This window comes from Sebastes umbrosus, chromosome 2, assembly GCF_015220745.1.
Source record: "Sebastes umbrosus isolate fSebUmb1 chromosome 2, fSebUmb1.pri, whole genome shotgun sequence".
Taxonomy (NCBI): Eukaryota; Metazoa; Chordata; class Actinopteri; order Perciformes; family Sebastidae; genus Sebastes; species Sebastes umbrosus.
In genome coordinates, this window is record NC_051270.1 from 12,537,517 (window position 1) to 12,553,150 (window position 15,634).

Consider the following 15,634-nt stretch of genomic DNA (forward strand, 5'->3'; position numbering starts at 1 on the left):
CGAGCTAATCCAACAGCTAACAAACTGGAGCAGACTGCTGAGTATATAATTGAGTAAATAATTCAGGTCGTCTATGAATGAAAGAGTTACGGTGGTTTGATGAGATGTTGATGAGCGTATACGCATGCTGTACTATAAACGGGAGCCTGCTGACGCTGAGTGTGTTAGACAAAAAAAATGAAAGCTCCTCGACGACTGCTGCCGTACATTCACACGCTCACACATCCACATGCACGATAGAGAGAGTCAAAAGCTAGCAATCCACGTGGAGCAGGTCTTTGTGTTCTGCACATGACGTAAAAAAAAAATATTTATTGCTTTTGAATTCCTGCTTGTTGATACTGACAGCCACACTGAGATCCACATGTGCCACATACTCCCTGTGCTGATCCTGTACCAATTAATTTCATGAATGACTAACTCGTGTTTGGTAACAAACTCCCAGTGGCTCTGGGCTTACCTCACTGCCCCCCCAACCCCCAACCCCTCCAGAGGAGTGGCACTGCCAGGAATAGTCACGGGATAATGGAGTCAAAAGCCTTGTGCCTATAATGCGCAAGAGGGGAAAATAATTACTGATCCAAGGCTTAAGATTAAGGCGAGCAAGCCAGTTTCTGTCCCAAAACCAGTGCATTTGCACTTTTTGTGGGTTACACTACTCATGTTTACTCAAGGAAAAAAAAAAAAAGTCAAATGTAGATGCATTCACTCGAATGCGTCTAGAGTACACTCAGTTCAGCATCTTTGAGCGGCAAAGTGTCCAAGCTGTCGCGCAAACTGTGCCACCACTACCACGACTCCTGTGCTAGAAACTCGTCTACGAGCTCTCTTTGAATCTGAATTCTGCCTTGCCGAGGAGGGACCGAAGGATGGAACATTTTGGACAACATTTTATACAACACGGCCCCTGAAGCGGGCTGGGGCCATGTTGTCTGAAATGTTGATTAGTTTTGGCATGTGTAGAGATAGATTGCCTGCCATCCTTTCATTATTTCTCTGGAACTCCCCCGGAGAGAGGGCATGGAGATGGACTTGAGCAGGCAAGGCGTAATTAAACTTCCACAGGCGGGTCATGTGCTGTTAAACGCTTTGCCACCATTTCTCATTACTTAACAGTGTAGTCTAAATGATACGCTGTCACTGGGCAAATTAATTGGTATTTGGTGAGGGCAGTATGGCAGCATTGTCTCCTACATGTGTCATAGACTCTGTGGAACCATGAGAGGGCTACGCATTATCTGACCCCGATTAAGAACATAACACGAGTTAAGTACATAACAACTCTGGGCTATTGCGCAAGTCTTAAGCATCCATATAGTATGTAATTTCACAGCTTGCTCACCCCTTTGACCTTTGAATGCATATTTCTTAATTTGCGCTACAGCAAGTACGGCTTTCTTAATTTGGATTTGCCCTACATTTAAGAGACAGCTCATGATGTGAATTAAGGGAAAAGTCCTGCATAAACCATGAAACAGAATTTTAAGTGAGGTGACAAGCACTGCACAACATACCACTTCCTGCTCACGACCAGCTAATATCAGAGCCAGAATAGCACCATCCAAATGCCTCACAAATAATAATTCAAACCCAAGCCAACCTCTTAAGGTGCCGGTGGACAGCATTATTAATATTAAAACAGAGCAGATTTAAGCTCCTCAGGAAGATGTGTGTGTATGTGACCTTTGAGTTTGTGATTCTGGTGCAGCGCCAGCTCGTCTTACCTCCGAAGTAGGAGCCATCTGACAGCTTGGTCTCTTTATTGCCTTTGGTTAGTACGCTGGTAACCCCATGCTGTATGAAGTACATTGCCTTGCCGATGGTGCCCTCCCTGATGATATAATCCCCAGGCTGGAACACCTGAAACCTCAGCTTGGTGAGCATGGAGGTGACAAAGTTGGGGTCGGCGTTGGCAAACAGAGGCATGGACGCCACCAGCTTTCGACAGTTAAAGTTGATGATTTCCTGCGTGAGCACACAGAAAAAGCAGTTAGCAAGAACGGCAGAAAAGAGCTGGCGCTTTACAAACGGCATTGGCCTGTCACAATTTCAGACAAGAGGGATATTAGTGGAACAAAAGCAAGAATGTCAGCTGTGCAAACATTTGTTTTTGTTTTTCTGAGCTTCTCTCAGTTTTGCTCTTGTTTGGATTTGGCCTCAAGAAAAAAAAAACTGAACTGAACCGAGGGGGAATGTTAAGCAGTACACAAGCTTTTGAAAGCATCACATGTTTGTTCAGAAGATCCCCCGACAGGAAACACTCATCCCACCTCTCGGAGCGGCTCGTTCAGCTCCCCCAGGATGCTCTCCTCGTCGAACATCTTGCCCTGGTAACGGTGCTCGTAGTAGTCGTGGATTCTCTGCCTCATATCTGCCGGCAGCTTGTGGAAGGACATGTACTGCTCCACCTGTTTGTACTGCAGGGACACAGAGAGACACACGACAATCAGGTTACTCAAAGGCCATAGTGCCGTAGCACAGATACACAGCCACCGGGAACAGCTGGCACCGAGGTCACACACATACAAGGAAATGGAGACAGATACATACAGGCCATCCGGGCTCTTGCAGGTTACGCCCAACAAGATAGCACTTTTCCAGTCTTTGGTCATGCTTCTTACAGTCTGTAAGAAAGCAATCTGACATAATGTACTAACTCCATATTTGCTGTAAGCACATTAAATATTATTTGAACTATCGTATCGCCTCTCTACAGATATTGGAGAGTTTAGAGAGGTGTGATCATTAGTCATGCTGGTAATTCACTGGAGCTTGTAAAGCATTCACCATTGTGGCTAATCTGGATCTGGATTGCATCTGAAACATTCTCAGAGTAAAGTAAATGTATCACGTCAATATCCAGTTGGAGTTGTCAATTTCAACACTATATTAATATTCATTCAAATATTTTGCATCCACATATGGTACCTAATAATACATAAATCACATAACTGTATGCAGAATAATATAGTGTCTTAACTTAGTGTGTATCTGGAGGATACAGTACAAAGTAGAAAGTGGGAGAAAGAAGGAAAGGTATGATGTGATTACAAATCCAAATAATGCATTTAAACCAGTCACAGGAAAGAGAAAAGCACAGTCAGGAAAACAAGGCAACCACAGATGAAAGAAAAAAATAAGTGTCATTAGGACAATGTGCTTCAGACACTGATGGTGTGTGTCTGTGAGTGAATGCAGGTACTTATGTACGTGTGTGTAATTAAATGTGTCTGTGTGTGTGTGTATGCATGTGATTCTGAGGTTTAACATCATACATCACAACTAAATAATACTACGAAAAACAGAAATATGTTTGTATTATTATTTACATACAAAGCATACAAATGTAGGAAATGACTAATATGTACTGTAGGTGTGTCTTAGGCCCTGTTCAGACCTGGCATTAACATGTGTCCTAAGTGATCGGATTGCAAGTGGACAGCTTTAAATAGGTCTGTTTACACCTGGTATTAGAATGCGTCTCCACATGTGTCTCCAGTGACCACTTGTGATCACTTTCCCGATCTGTATGCAAATAAACATGTAGTAAACACATGACCCAACAGACCCGCGGATCCCAGCGGGACATCAGTTGAGTAGGCGATCCTTAATGTGGCCCAGGAAACATTTGCGTACACATTGCTAAAAGAATGTGGCCATTATGCGGCCCAGACCACCTCTGAATGTGGTCTGAAAGATCATATCTTAATGTGTCCTCTTCTTGAGTGCGTTCACACCTGTATTTAGAGCCGTCCACTTATGATCCGATCACTGAGGACGCATGTTAATACCAGGTCTTACTGTACATGTGTTGCAATTAGTATCAAACAAACATACAAACAAAGCCCTGTGGCTCTTCAAACACCACGTACACAAAAACACTTAATGCATTTACTGTATGTTTTACAGTGAAGACTGTGTGTGTCTGCACCCTCCAGTCTTTATGTTGCTTGTTAAAAATAAAAGTATTAAAATGCATTAGATGGCCTTTCATTGATGCTACGCTATAGGAAGCGGAGATTCAGATCAAAGCACGCTGAGTGCACCTCGGGAATAATAACAGGTAGAATCCTTGACCCTTGGTGAAAGAAAGAAAAAAAGAAGAAAAAAAGAAAGAAATTAACCATTCATAGGGCGACGCCGGAGGTGCTCTTTGATCACCATTTCTACACTGCTTACTGCCGACAGCCTTACCACTCAGCGACGTGGCTGACCTTAGATGTCTCCCTCTTTGTTATCCCACTCTACTACTCTAGTCGCCACTAATCTTGCAGGAGATCATCAAAAGGCCAATCTTTTGGAAATATAGCACAGTAAATAAAGACAGCTGTCTCATGCAAGTCAGATTGTTTTTTTTGTGAAAGCAGAAAAGCTGTCAGCCTTCCTGAAAATCAAGGGATGCGAGTAGAGTTGGAAAGCAACACATAGGAGGGTTAGAATCCAGTGTTATAAAACATGTAGGCAGGCTAAACTACAGTAAAACCACTTTGGAAAGAGTCTGATCAGGTGCCAACAACCCACTGACACCCTGCTGTGTTTTTAAAGCCTCTACAACGCTCAGTTTTGCAGCTGCATTGGTTTCTTTTTTTCTCTCCTCTTTGCCAAATTTAGATGGATTTTAGTTGTGTTTGACCGAGTCTGAGTCCCTCACAGACAAAGAAAACAGTCTGGAGTCAGTCTGTGCGTACAGATGATGCAGCTCCCTCGACTGTGCCCAGTTAGCTATAAACTGTTGCATGCCCCGGCTTGTAATAGGGATTTGTAATGCATTGTTAGCTGCACAAAGACAATCATAAACACAACAAGGTATACATACATATCTGCAAGTGCAAGGGTATATTGTGTCTATATGAAAACACGTGCACACACAGTCTACAACAATAAATGCTGCAGATAAGGCAGATTAGTTAAACTATCACACTGCATGTACTAAGACATTCCTCATCTGATATACTTAAAATATCCGTTCACCTCTTAGGAATGTCAAGTGAAATATTTGACAATTTATATGCGCAGATGCCGTGTAAAGTTAAATACTTGCAGAAGCGAGAATAAGATGTGGAAAGAAGCTTTTACATATCCGATCTCTGTGCGTCTGTGGAGAGATGGATGAGTTCTGTCATGGGGTAAGGGTTTGAGTCTTTATCCCCGCAATCCCTTTGGCATAAAATTGAGCATTTACTGATCTGATGATGAAATAGAATCCTCGCACAGAGAGGAAGTTTTGCTCCTCTACTCCGGGAGACAGAAAGCTCTAGAAAAACAATCACACACATCTCCAGCTGCAGCCCGATTGGCTGCAGAGTAGTGCGGCGAAGATCTGCGTGTGACGCCAGGGTGAAGATGACAGGTGTAACCCACATTCTGCATCTTGTCTAATGTCTTTATGTCTCCTGCATTAGACATGCCACAGCATGGCGCTCTGTTTCAAAGGATTATCATCTCCTTCAGAATGTCTTTTATTTATTTTTTTTACATTCATAAAAAAACAACCATTCATCCTCAGCTTTGCAGCATGTTACAATTTGATTCTCCCAGCATGAAAGGGCATTAGTCAAGTGAACAAATGCAAGATAATGTGCTTTTATATTGTTATGAGTACAACTGTACTGCATACAGTAGCTAATCACTGCTGAGTGTGAGAGGAGGAGCTGAAAGGGATGTAAAGACACCGACCATGGGGTGACGGCGCTCTCCTGATGCTGCAATGGGCTGATAACACCCCCCCCCTGTGATGGGGAATTATCTTATTGCTGCACAGCCGCCATCACACTGCCATCAGGAAGATCCCTGCTCTACTTGGCTAAATCAAATCATAGTCAGTATTAAGGAGGTAACCATTTCACCATCAGCCTCCCTCGCTGCACTCTGAAAACCAGGGGGGTTCAGGCTGCAGGGGGGCTGTTCACAATGTAGGAGCAGCTGATGAGATCCATAGGACTGATGCTTTATTTCGACATTTTGGGAAATACGCTAAATCGTAAAAGATTAATACCTCTTTTATATCCGTATGGTATTGACGAGCAACCTGTTAACTTAGCACAGGGGGAAACACTAGTCTGGCTTTGTCCAAAGGTAACAAATCTGCCTACAAGCACATCAGCAAAGTATGGCAATCTCACACTTTTGGTTTTAACAGTGCAACATTTGGCTGTTGATGACGACTTTTGATGTTGAATTTCGATATTTAAATGTATTAGCATAATTGAAGGCATTCACACAATGCTGCCTTATTCCAAATGTTTTGTCCTTTACATGGCACAGAGCCATGTAAAGGAACAGTGTGTAACATGTTTGGGGATCTTTTAGCAGAAATGGAATATAATATTCATAACTACGTTACATTATCGTAATCTAAGAATCATTGTGTTTCCGATAGCTTAGAATGAGCCCTTCATATCTGCATAGGGAGCGGGTCATCTTCACGGAGTCCGCCATGTTACTCCGCCATGTTTCTACAGTAACCACATAATGAACAAACCAAACACTGTCTCTAGAGAGAGCCTTTTGTGTTTTTACGTTACCTGAAGGCCACCGTAGTTCTCCGACCCACTTGTGAAACTGCGCTAACGTGAGCCACAGAGTGCAAAACCGTGGTATTGCCAGCCACAGTCTGACTTCCGTTGCTCCTAAAGTAGTGTTATCATGGTAGGGATGGCCTCGGAGCGAGACGAACAGTGTTACCATGGTTTTGTACCCGGCGGCTCATGTTAGCGGAGTCTTGGAAATGCTGGAGTGAGCGGAGGGACCCTCAGGTGGTTGCAATCTGCAACCACATCCCTAGATGCCGCAAAATCCTACGCACTGTCCCTTTAAAGGGATAGTTTGGGTGTTTTGAAGCAGGGTTGTATGAGGTACTTATCCATAGTAGGTGTATTACTTACAGTAAATGACGGTTGGCATGCCCCCAGCATCAAGAAACAAAGCACCGGCACCGGAGCAAAGCAATACAGTAAAAAATAAAGTAAAAGGAAAGAAAGGCTCACCTAAAAAGATTGATATCTATTTGAGTGTACGCTATATTTAGAATATTTTCCAACGGCAAACTGAACTGAAAATGAAACGTATCTATACTGTTTTTGTCATCTGAGCCTGCTGGCTTTAGAGAGAGCATAGATAGGTTTCACTTTCAGTTCAGTTCCCCGTCAGAAAGCGCTGTCTGACGGCAAGATAAAGCATGAAAATATTCTACATAAAGCATACACTATACACTAGCATACACATTTCTTTTGGTCGGCCTTTCTTTTAGGTGGCTCAAATACATTTTTCTGCCGTCCCCGTTCACAGCACTGTATTGCTTTGCTCCGGTACCGGTACTCATGTCTGTTTCTCCAAACAGAGGGCACACTAACCATCATCTACTGTAAGTAATACACCTCCTATGGATAAGTACCTCATACAACTCCACTTCAAAACACCCAAACTATCACTTTAAGTAAAAAAGTTGTCTTCGCCATCTCAATGACACTCTGTATACACTGTAAGTACCTTACTGTAACTTACCGTCTTCTAAGTACATTACAGTAGAGAGGTTTTGAGTGTGTGTGGGTGAGCCTATTAGCTTCCCGTCTTGGCAATATTACAGAAGTAGCATACTCTGCCGACTGAGCCATACAGAGTTGCATCTCCGTGCCATTTCATTTCAAAAATCCTTTCTCTCCCTTTCTTAGTTTTGATCTCTCTCCACATGGCCATTCTTTGGTCTGTTTCCCATTCGTACTTTTCTTTTTCTTTCTTTCCCTCTACTCTTTTATCCTGCTATTCATTTTTCCCCCAATTCCCTTCTCTCTCATGCAGCTCTCCAAGCAGATGCAAATTTTTTACCAAATATAATATGAATAATTCATTTCCCAACAGCGATGTCAGCCACTTAATTATACTTCCTAAACATTTATTTTTCTCCACTGTTCTGTCTCCTACTCCATAACCTTGTGTTGCACGGTCAAAAGGTATGGGTCATAAAATAGGCACTTTTCACAGCAGACATTTCAACTTGTCATTGTAGGAAAAGCACACGAAGGCTCTGTGCTATTGAAGTGTGCACGATATGCTCCACCTGCTTCGTTTGTGATGCAGGAAGACAGCTCAGTCTTGTGCATGGGAACGCGCATGGGAAGCCATTTATATACTGTAGTAAATATTATGCTACAGTGAGACAGGTGGTCTCATAAAATGACTGAAACTCATTCAACTAGCCATGGATTACCAATTACATGCTAGCAAACTGAAATGTCTCAATAACCATTGGATGCATTGGAATGACATCTTATACAGACATTCATGACGCCCAGAGGATGAAGCCTAATAACTTTGGTGATTTTTTCCTCTGGTGCCACCATGAGGTTCACATTTGTTGTTTTTTGGTGTCAATGTTTTGACAACTACTGGTTTGATTATTGAATTATGTACTGTATCATGTATTGATCATTTAGTGCTGTAATATTTAGTGATGTAATCATTAAGAGGGTGTGCTTTATTATTGGTCACTATGGTGTAGGGCTGGGCAATATGACAATATATATTGTCAAAACTATAAAAAAAATCGATCGTGTATATTTTTTCTATATCTTTTTTATCACGATATAGCCTAGACCTATATTAATTAATTTTTTCTCTATAATTTCACATTATTTGTCAAGTATTTAATCCACACAGGAGCACACAACAATAGGCTTTACCATGTGGTTATTTCATATAGACGATTCAGTTATTGAATTACCAGAAAACATGTTATATTGTGATATATATCGTTATCGAGATATGAAATGACCTATATCGGTTTAGAAGATTTTGGCCATATCACCACCCAGCCCTATGGTACATCCTAGCCTACTTAAGCACAGAAAGTCCTTTGCTCTTCACAAACACCATGTTGCTACTGCATATCTAATAAAATGCTTTACGTCTGTTGGAATGACAATCTGGACATGAACACTGCGGATGCTGCAGAAAGCGTAAATTTACCGTGATATTAAATATACAGTACACTGAAATTGGTTGCACTTTTGATTTGGTCTGTGGTTAGACTATTATATTACCTCTAGGGCATGTCAACAGTCCTTGACTCAGCAGTAGAAGTTGTGTGGCAGACAGGGAGGAAGAGGGAATGTAACAGGGTTTAAATTAATGCCATCAGTCAGGTCCAGACTAATGAGAACGGCTCTTACTGTAAGGCAGAATCAGACTTAAGCTCCTCCACATGTTGACAGCTGTGTCCTTGGGTGGACTGTATGGGGAAATCATGACTTAACCTCTACAAGGCAGGCACCACAAAGTTAGTTCTATTGTTGGCATCTTTTTATACTCGGGGTATTTTAAGGCCTTAAAAATCAATCAAAACAGACATGACTGAGTAAATGTTTAGCTTAAATAAAGAAAACACTAAAATTGCATGTTTTACTAGTTTTTTTACGACATTAATCCATTTCTCTCCATCTTGGAAAGAAACGGACAAATCTATAAGTGCAAATATAGTCCTCCTCTGATGACTATTTACTGTATTTCCAAAGGTCTTGATTGGGGGATTGAAGTGGGAGAACAAAAGATCTCTAGAGCCTCTTCACCCACAAATAATCAGCTTTGGGCCTCTTATTAACTATTCCCCAAAGAGCCATGTTTAATTGCCATGTGTTAATTAGAGACTTAGAGGGGAGGGGCTGCAGCACCCAATTGCCATTTCCTTCTAAAGCCATTTGGGACTGGCATGCCACAACACGCTACTCATATTCAAGTCCCTTCTGGGCATCCCTGATTTCATCACTAACTACCAACAACAAACAGAACATCATTCGGTTATCCCACGCTCAATAATATAAATAATATACTATTAAAAACCTGACAGGAGAAATGCTCAAAAGGATCAGAGAGCATCGAAGACAACGTGGATCACAAGTCACCTACAAATGAATGAGATTATGTCTTTTGTTCGGTGTCCCCATCCCCATCTCTGCATACATTTCCTCTGTAGAGGGCCGTAGTGACAGATAAGCAGCGGCTTAGAAGAGAGCTGGAGTGGCAGGCATACCCTGTATGCACAGTCACATGTGCAGCCATCTTGTGCCCCCGATCTGGAGAGATGTAATTCTCTTTGTGTGATAATGGTTCTCAACATGCCTGAGACAAGCGGGAGGAATCCTACAGGGAATTTGGCAGATGCTAAACCCATTCCAGCTCACAATGTTTTAGACTGTGGTGCAGCAGATCTGCACGCTGGGTGATACAGGAGGTCAATGTGGGGATGAGAGACCCCAACAGATAATTGAATACTACTATTACTGGGGTACTAGCTCATATCTTTTGTCATATTTTACTAATAGATATCCAATTCTGAAACAATTTGAAGAATAACCATTTCGTTAATTTGACATTCGACTAATTATTTAAGTCATTTATCAAGCATCAAAATGCCAAACAATAAATGGTTTCAGATTTTCAAATGATGGTATTTGCTGCTTTTTCTGTTTATTATCATTGTAAACTGAATATCTTAGGGTTTAAGACCATATTGTTAAATGTTATTTGTACAAAACAAGTAATGTGAATGATTCATATTGGGAGATTTTTCACTATTTGCCTATTTTATAGATTAACAATTGATCTTGTAATTTGAAAAGTAATTGACAGAACAATGAATAATGACACTAAATACCATTCATGTCAGAGCACCATTTGTTACAATTTAGAGCTGCAACGATAAGTCGATCGACAGAAAAATAATCGCCAACTATTTTGATGATCAATTTATTTTTAAAGTAATTTTTTCATGGAAAAATGGCAGAAAATGCTGTTTTCAGCTTCCGTTTTATATTATATTAAACTGAATATCTTTGGGTTTTGGACTGACAAAGCAAGACATTTAAAGACATCACCTTAGACTTTGAGAAACTGGGATGACATTCTTTTCTGACATTTTTTAGACTAAACGATTAATCGATTAATCTAGAAAATAATCAGGAGATTAATCGTTAATGAAAATAATCATTAGTTGCACCCATAGTACAATTGAACTCAGCTCAACTAGCATCGAGTACATACTTCAAATAAAGATACCACAGCGTGCATCACTGCTTGAAAATGTAACTTACATCAGTGACTAGCACCTCTAGCACATGGGAGTCACTGAGTAGAAAAGGGAGCGCTTAGGAAAAGCTAACATCATGTCCAGATTCAACCGGTCTCTTTTCCATTCAGATCTGATATGGACCCAACCTAACCCATGCAGTCACATACATCTGCAACAAATTGAGTTGCAAACAGATAGAAAATGCACACACTTTAACATTCTGCACCCACAGCCTCTGTTTACACACAGCAAAAGACTGGCAGATATCTTTTAGCAGAGTGAAAATGTATCTAATAAAGTAATTTTTCATCTCAGTGGGAGCCACACTTCAGCCCTTAGTATTTAGTGTGATTGTTGGGCTCTCTACTTTGTGTAACAGTTAACAGACTGCCTGATTCCCATTTAAGAGCTCATTTAAGTGTGCTTGCTAGCTTCTGACAGCCCGGGCATTTATCACATGGTGCCACATTGTAATAGAATTCTATTCAGAAAAGATTATACCCAGGCTTTCTGATGATAATTTTCACCATCTTTGAGGACTGAGCTTTTTTTTTTTCCTCCCTCTTTTCCTATTTCTCTTCTGTACTCTTCTCAGATTCCTTAATAGACTGATTTTCTTTATCATAGTCTCCCAGAAGGGTTTCACTCATTGGTTTCCCATCTAAATTTAATCGCTACCTGGACCGCACCTCTGTACGCCAACTGGACAGATGGCCTCACATCTTGGCCATATAGTCATGTGTACGAGAGCTCCATGCTTTATCGTTTTACAGCTCACTCACAGTGAATGAATGCAGAGCGTGTGTCACATCAAAACCACCATGAGGCATTTAAATATAGCGATGGTGCTGCTCGGCTCAGCATTGATCTGCTTTTAGAGTTCGTTCCCTAACTAAACAGTAGTCGATATCTACTCTCCGTACCACCATGGCAGTAGTGGGTGTGAATTTGTGTTGTTGCCCATCGGCTGTTTACCCGCTAGCAGACTCAAATGTCATACAACACAACTGTAATACAGTTCCTTGGTAGCTAATGTACATTTTTATTTATACTCCCATCCCCATTTTAATTTTGTAATTAGTGTGTAATAAGCACCACTACCAAAATACATGCCAGAGGTTTATGGAGCTGCATTGCAGATAAGTTAAGTCACAATTCATGCTACTTCACAGACTGGTGGTGTATGCAAATGATGCAGTTTTGTGGTGTTGCTGACAGCGTCGCTGGAATATCAACACGGGCGTATTTGGCTTCCGAACACAAAAACTCACAAACTGCTAACTACAGAGATCCATTCCAGCTTGCCAACAGAAAAGAGACCGGTGGCTTTTCCAGCATTTGCTAATGAGTCAAAATGTCTAATTCCTCCTATTTCACGGTCTGTAATCTGCAACATCAGCTATGCATGTGTCAAGTCAGCACGCCAAGTTAAGCATTAAAAGTGTCTCTGAACCTTGCGATGTTGTTTCGGAAACCAACAAAGGCAGTAGGACCAAAAAGAAAAAGAAAACATTTTATGGCAGAGCTGTAGGAAAACAGAGTTGAGAGTTTTTTCTTCTTAATTTTCATGACACACTAAAAACACGAGCAACCACTTTGTGCAATCCCGTTTCATATAATGTGTTACAAATACACACTGGTTTATCCTTGTACTTCAAGTACCCACTCTGAGACTGAGTTTGTGAGTTCAATAACACTCATAAAAGTGCCCTGACAGGAGAGCACCGATTAACATAAACACATATACTATTATTTAAAGTATCCACCATACATTATGCAAATATCTAAAGAGATTTTTTTATTTTCTTTGAACAGTGGCTCTATTTGATATTTCAAAGCAGAGGATTTAATGGGTTTTTTTTATGCAAAGTGCATTGATACACAATTAATGTTTACCCAATGTGTGCCACATCCCTCTTCTCTTTAAAGAATTATATCTGTTATATGCTGCTGTGGATTTTGATCTCTGTTTATCATCATGTATTTGATTGTATTGTCATCATATTACCATCCATACATTGTGTATGGTTTATTTAAGGTCTATAAACAGTAAGCCCACCTGCAAATTACAAATGCCCTTCCGTCACATCTTGCTTTAAAGGTGCAGTGTGTAGGATTCGGCGACATCTAGTGATGCAGATTGTAACCATCTGAAACTTGTCCCGTGTGCCTAGCGTGTAATGTAGGAGAACTACGTTGGCCGACTTGAAGACGTGAAAATGCGATGACCCTATCTAGAGCCAGTGTTTGGTTTGTCCGTTCTGGGTTACTGTAAAAACATGGCGGCCGGCTCCGTGGAGAGAACCCGCTCCCTATGTAGATATAAACGACTCATTCTAAGGTAACGAAAACACAATGATTCTTATTTTTTAGTAAATTATACATTAAAGAAAACACACTTATTAATATTATATTCCATTTCTACAAATAGATCTCCCTAAATGCTACAAACCATTAAGAGATATGACTCTTTAAGATGTTACACAGAGCCACCCCACCTTAGTTTAACTAATAGCATAGAATCACTCTGATTCTGTGTAATGTCTTGGTGTATGATGGCTGCTGTGTTGGTGGTGTCTCAGTTAGCAGATTTCCCTCCAGGCTGAGCCCTGGGAGACAGGAACAGCTGTCTCTGTCATGGCGGCCCAATGGCCATCTGAAAACAACCACCTGCCTTCTGCAACTCCAGGGATTGACCAATGGATTGTCCACTTCTTGAGTGCGCGGATTATGGTATTAGTCTAACACGGAAAAGCAGAGTGAAATCTCCGGGAAGCAGATCCCATTGTCACACAATGACAAAAAGGTTTATGTCTTTGAAGGAACTAACCCTGATAAGGGAGGAGGGAAGAGGAGGAGTGGGTACAGTACAGTGTAGTAGTAATGACTACTATCTGGCTCCCACAGCCAGATGAGCACGTAGTGACAGTGCACCCGGAGAGCGTCTTATCACTGAGGCATGTGGAAAGATAAATGAGAGAATTTGCACTCTTAAAAATTAATTGCAGTCTGCAGTAATAACCTTTCTGCAGGCAGGCACCGTGGGAAGCAGAGCGAGCACAGGGGAGCCTTTTTAGCTGGCTGGGGGATTCTTAGGGCGCCTTAGGGGGTGATCCCAGAAACGGCAGAAAATGGCATTGGGACCACATGCTGACTGGTGCTGAGACAGGCCAGCTGTTCAGTCTTCTTGGCAGCGAGGCATCTCTAAAGCAGAGCAGCAGACGAGTGGAGAGGGCTGAGAGCGGGGAGATGGTTTGCTCCCCTTTCATTAAACAGCTACTCAGATCAGCAGCATTAGTCATGTACCTCATCGCATGTTTTACTTTTTGGATTTTTCACCTTTGAAGCTGGTGAGAATCTGGTGGAAAAACTAGTCTCTTTGTTACTCACCCCAAGATTAGTGAGGCATTAATTTATCCAGTGCCCTGTTTCTCCTTTTGAAGATGTAGTAACACACACCCATTACGTCAGCTAATCTGTTCCTCTGCTTGCCTGCCTGTTTTTTTTTTTCTCTGCCCTCTTTCACTCCCTCTCTCCCTCTTTCATTCGGGTGGGGTCTCTGGAGCCTTTGCCTCCATTTCCCGGAGGTCATTCTCTCCTGTCTCCTCCTCGCCACAGACGGTGGGCAATGGGGCAGCCTCGCAGCTCAGCTCATTATCGCCCACGCTGAGCCCACAGAGGGCATGGCACTGAGGAACCCGGCGCGGCCTTCACAGACAGCTGTCAGGGCTTTCCTTTCCCTGAACTGGGGAGGCTGGGGTCCCTGTCTCTAGACGGATGGTTCCACCTCAAAAAACCCATCCAACCGAAGATAAAAAGTCGACTTGCAGGAGCTGAGAAGACACCGAGCTCAGTAAGCCCTAATATCTAGCAATAGTGCTTTTTGTGTTCGTTGGTGTCCAAAGAAAACCATGTATCTCCAAATAAAATGTTCCGTCTTCCCTTGCAGAGTGAGAGATGTCACGTGAGACAAAGATGCAATAAAGACAATAAAGGTGAAACCCTTAGCACCCAATTGCTGCAATTTGCGTCAAAACTAATTCTCTTTCTCACAGTCATAACTCTGAACATGCAGACATGATACACATATTTTCTGATTAAGTGTGACTTACACTCTCCCGGAACTTACCTGGGAATCATCACATTTTTAAGTTTTCTTCAGCATCAAATTAATCCAGCAATAGCTGTCTGCACATTTATGGGTACATTGCAAACAGAAACTGATAATTGCTAATTTGGCATACTTTTAATGGTGCCAATTTGCCAAAATATATAAACAAATATAGGCGTAAAAGAATGGTATAGAAGTGTATTGCTGCCATGCTAGAAAAAGAAAAACGGATCAGTAACACGTTATAACGTGAAACGTTTCAAGTCATAACAAGATAAATAGTATATTGTTATAACAAGAAAAGTTTCTTGTTATCACGTGTCATAATAATAAACAACACGTTCTCATCCCAACTCATCACATACTGGCGCTTTGTCAGACCCCTCGGCGTCACGTTTCGCTCGCAGTAAATGTGCTTAACGTTGTGAATTAAACAAAAACACTTGCTTAGGTTTAGGCAA

At 41.6% G+C, this 15,634-nt stretch overlaps 1 protein-coding gene across 2 annotated transcripts in view; it reads right to left on the minus strand.

The window, feature by feature from the left end:
- The window catches only part of hcn4 (hyperpolarization activated cyclic nucleotide-gated potassium channel 4), an 81,118-nt gene that overhangs the window by 16,159 nt on the left and 49,325 nt on the right, over positions 1-15,634 (minus strand). For both annotated transcript variants that reach the window (XM_037795582.1, XM_037795576.1), the window contains 2 exons: positions 2,271-2,417; positions 1,725-1,965 (listed from right to left, as the gene is read on the minus strand). In XM_037795582.1, the coding sequence (XP_037651510.1) occupies positions 1,725-1,965; positions 2,271-2,417 (388 nt within the window). The remainder of the gene's footprint in view (positions 1-1,724; positions 1,966-2,270; positions 2,418-15,634) is intronic.